This window comes from Babylonia areolata, chromosome 1 (genome assembly GCF_041734735.1).
Source record: "Babylonia areolata isolate BAREFJ2019XMU chromosome 1, ASM4173473v1, whole genome shotgun sequence".
Classification (NCBI taxonomy): Eukaryota; Metazoa; Mollusca; class Gastropoda; order Neogastropoda; family Buccinidae; genus Babylonia; species Babylonia areolata.
The window spans coordinates 50,683,710-50,686,209 of record NC_134876.1 but is presented as its reverse complement, the minus strand read 5'-3'; the positions used below and the strand labels follow the sequence as shown (position 1 = coordinate 50,686,209).

The following is a 2,500-nucleotide window of genomic DNA, read 5'->3' as shown; positions in this document are numbered from 1 at the left end:
TGTCTCTGTCTCTGTCTTTCACTATCTCCCACACGCTCTCTCTCTCTCTCTCTCTCTCTCTCTTGCTCTCTCTCTTTCCCTCTCTCCCTTTCACTCTCTCTCTCTCTATCTTCCCCCTCTCTCTCCCTTGCTCTCTCTCTCTCTCAGACACTCTCTCTCTCTCTCTCTCTCTCTCTCTCTCTCTCTCTCTCTCTGTCTATCTGTCTCCTCATCTTTATCTCTTTCTCTTTATATCTCTCTCCCTACCTTTTTTTCTCTCTCTCTTTCTCCGTCTCACACAAACACTCACTCACACACTCTCTCTCTCTCTCTCTCTCTCTCTCTCTCTCTCTCTCTCTCTCTCTCTCTCCGTTTTGGTCGTCTCTGCCCACCGCTCCATCTCTTTTGTCTATCTGTCTGTCGTACTCTTGCGTAGAATGTAGACAGTAAACAGCGCCCTATACTTTCTTTCGCATCCTGAAGAATTTCATTGGTCGTCGTCATCATCATCATCATCATCATCATCATCATCATAATCGCCATAAATATCATCGTCATTGTTATCATCATTGACTATCTCGTCATATTCATCATCAGCATCATCAGTATCACCACCATAACTAGCATCATCATCATCATCGTCGTCGTCATCATCATCACAACCACCACCACCATCATTATCATTGTCATAACCGTTATCATCATCATCATAAGAAGAAGCCGCATCATGTGAATGTATTGTTACCATGCCATTCTTTCGTACCTTTGGGCATTATCCGGCAATCTTTTATTTCATTTTATTTGTTTACGCATAATCTTTCGCCCTGTCCAGCATGATGGAAATGTGACTCATGTAGATGTTTCTCACTGGTCTGGCAGTTAACATAACCACTGCAGGCAAATAATTATGGTAAACACCAATGCGTTTCATGGCATTGCGTTGTAGTACTGTAGCTGTATCGCATCCTATCGCATTGTACAATGCTGTGTCCGTTGTAAATGCCCACATCAAGAAAACTACCTTGAGATGAGAGCCAAGGGCCGCATGATACCGTTACGTAAATTTAAACATCAATTTGTTTCTATAAATACTATGACAACATAAACATTGTGATCTGCATTGTCTATTAGCTATTCAAACAGCCAGCTGATAAATCAGTCTGTCAAAATCTCAGTTACATAATAAGTGTGAGTATGATGCCTACCTGTATTGACATCCAACGTAGAGGAAGTGACGTAATGTGATGACTTGATAACATAAAGCACATGCAGCACACACAAAAACTGTCTCGCCATGATTGAAGTCACCATCACTTCATCCTTTTCGTGTTGTTCCAATGAGTTCAAACTGGAAAAAAAAGACATGCTTGTCTTACGATTTAATATGTGATATCATAATGTCCTTCGAGAAAACCCAGATAATCAATACCAATCACTTCTATAGGATATACAATGATTTTGTACGGGGGAAAGGTGTTCATCAAGTCATTTTAAGACACACTGGACGAAACACTTTGCTTCGCTTTCTACAACTAACGACAACAATATGAGAAAACACACACACCCAAACCCGAACCCGGACCACACCACCCGAATGTGTTAAAATCGCAGTAGCACCAAAATGATGTAGATAATAATATTATTTATTGAACATACAATCGATGAAGAAGACACTGACGATACATAACCCTCCACCTACCTGTCTTAACCGTCATCGACGAAGCAAAGAAAAAAAAAAGAAAACAGAGGAAAGAGAATTCCCCTAGCTTCACAACTGGCCAGTCCAAGCGACAGTCCTTCTCACGCGCTGTTTCTACAGGTCGACATTTTCATTTCTGAAGACCAGATCGATTCTGACTCTGATTTTTATGTTGACAATCCTTCAAAACCCTCTTTTTAAATACTAAAAAAAAAATCCTCAAAACATTTATGATTATAGTTCTTTATGAACGAGGGAAAAAAAACCTACAGAAAACAGTGTTTAATCAACGGATTTGCTGAGAATAACAGATGGTCGGCTTACCTGATCTCACCTTCATCGGCTGTGCGCTGTCCTGAGTGCGGAGGATCAATACTTGGTTTCCTGTGCCTCTGGCTCGTGTGTGTGTGAGTGTGTGGGGCTGGGGGGGGGGGGGGGGGCCTGGGGGGGGGGGGGGGGGGGGGGGCGGAAATCGTCAGAAGTTATTATCTGCTACAAATAAAGGAAAAAAAATGATGTAAAAAAAGAAGAAGAGTGAAATTTAGAAATAAAGGGAATAGATTATAGCTTTTAGCACAGCCGCACTCATTAACATGAAGAAATAAGTAAGTAATATTCCGGAGGGCGAATGGGTGGGGTGGGGGTGTGGGGGGGGGGGGGCGGGGGAGTGGGGGGGAGAATAAGCAGCCGCTTGAAGGCACATTGCACATCACATACCACGCTGTTTTGTGCTTTTTTTTCGCTTTTTTTCCCCCACGTGGCCATGGACCTGATTATCGAGTTGCAGGTTACCTCCAGCGCAGCTTGTGGTTTTTGTTGGTC

The 2,500-nt window shown here is 42.7% G+C and overlaps 1 protein-coding gene across 1 annotated transcript in view; it reads right to left on the bottom strand.

Annotated features, from left to right (window-relative positions):
* Positions 1-1,322, bottom strand: part of LOC143292444 (ionotropic receptor 25a-like) — a 32,520-nt gene extending 31,198 nt beyond the window's left edge. Inside the window, exon 1 of the mRNA XM_076602724.1 lies at positions 1,185-1,322. Coding sequence (XP_076458839.1) covers positions 1,185-1,290 — 106 coding nt within the window. The 5' untranslated portion in view covers positions 1,291-1,322. The remainder of the gene's footprint in view (positions 1-1,184) is intronic.
* Between the last annotated feature and the right edge of the window lie 1,178 nt (positions 1,323-2,500).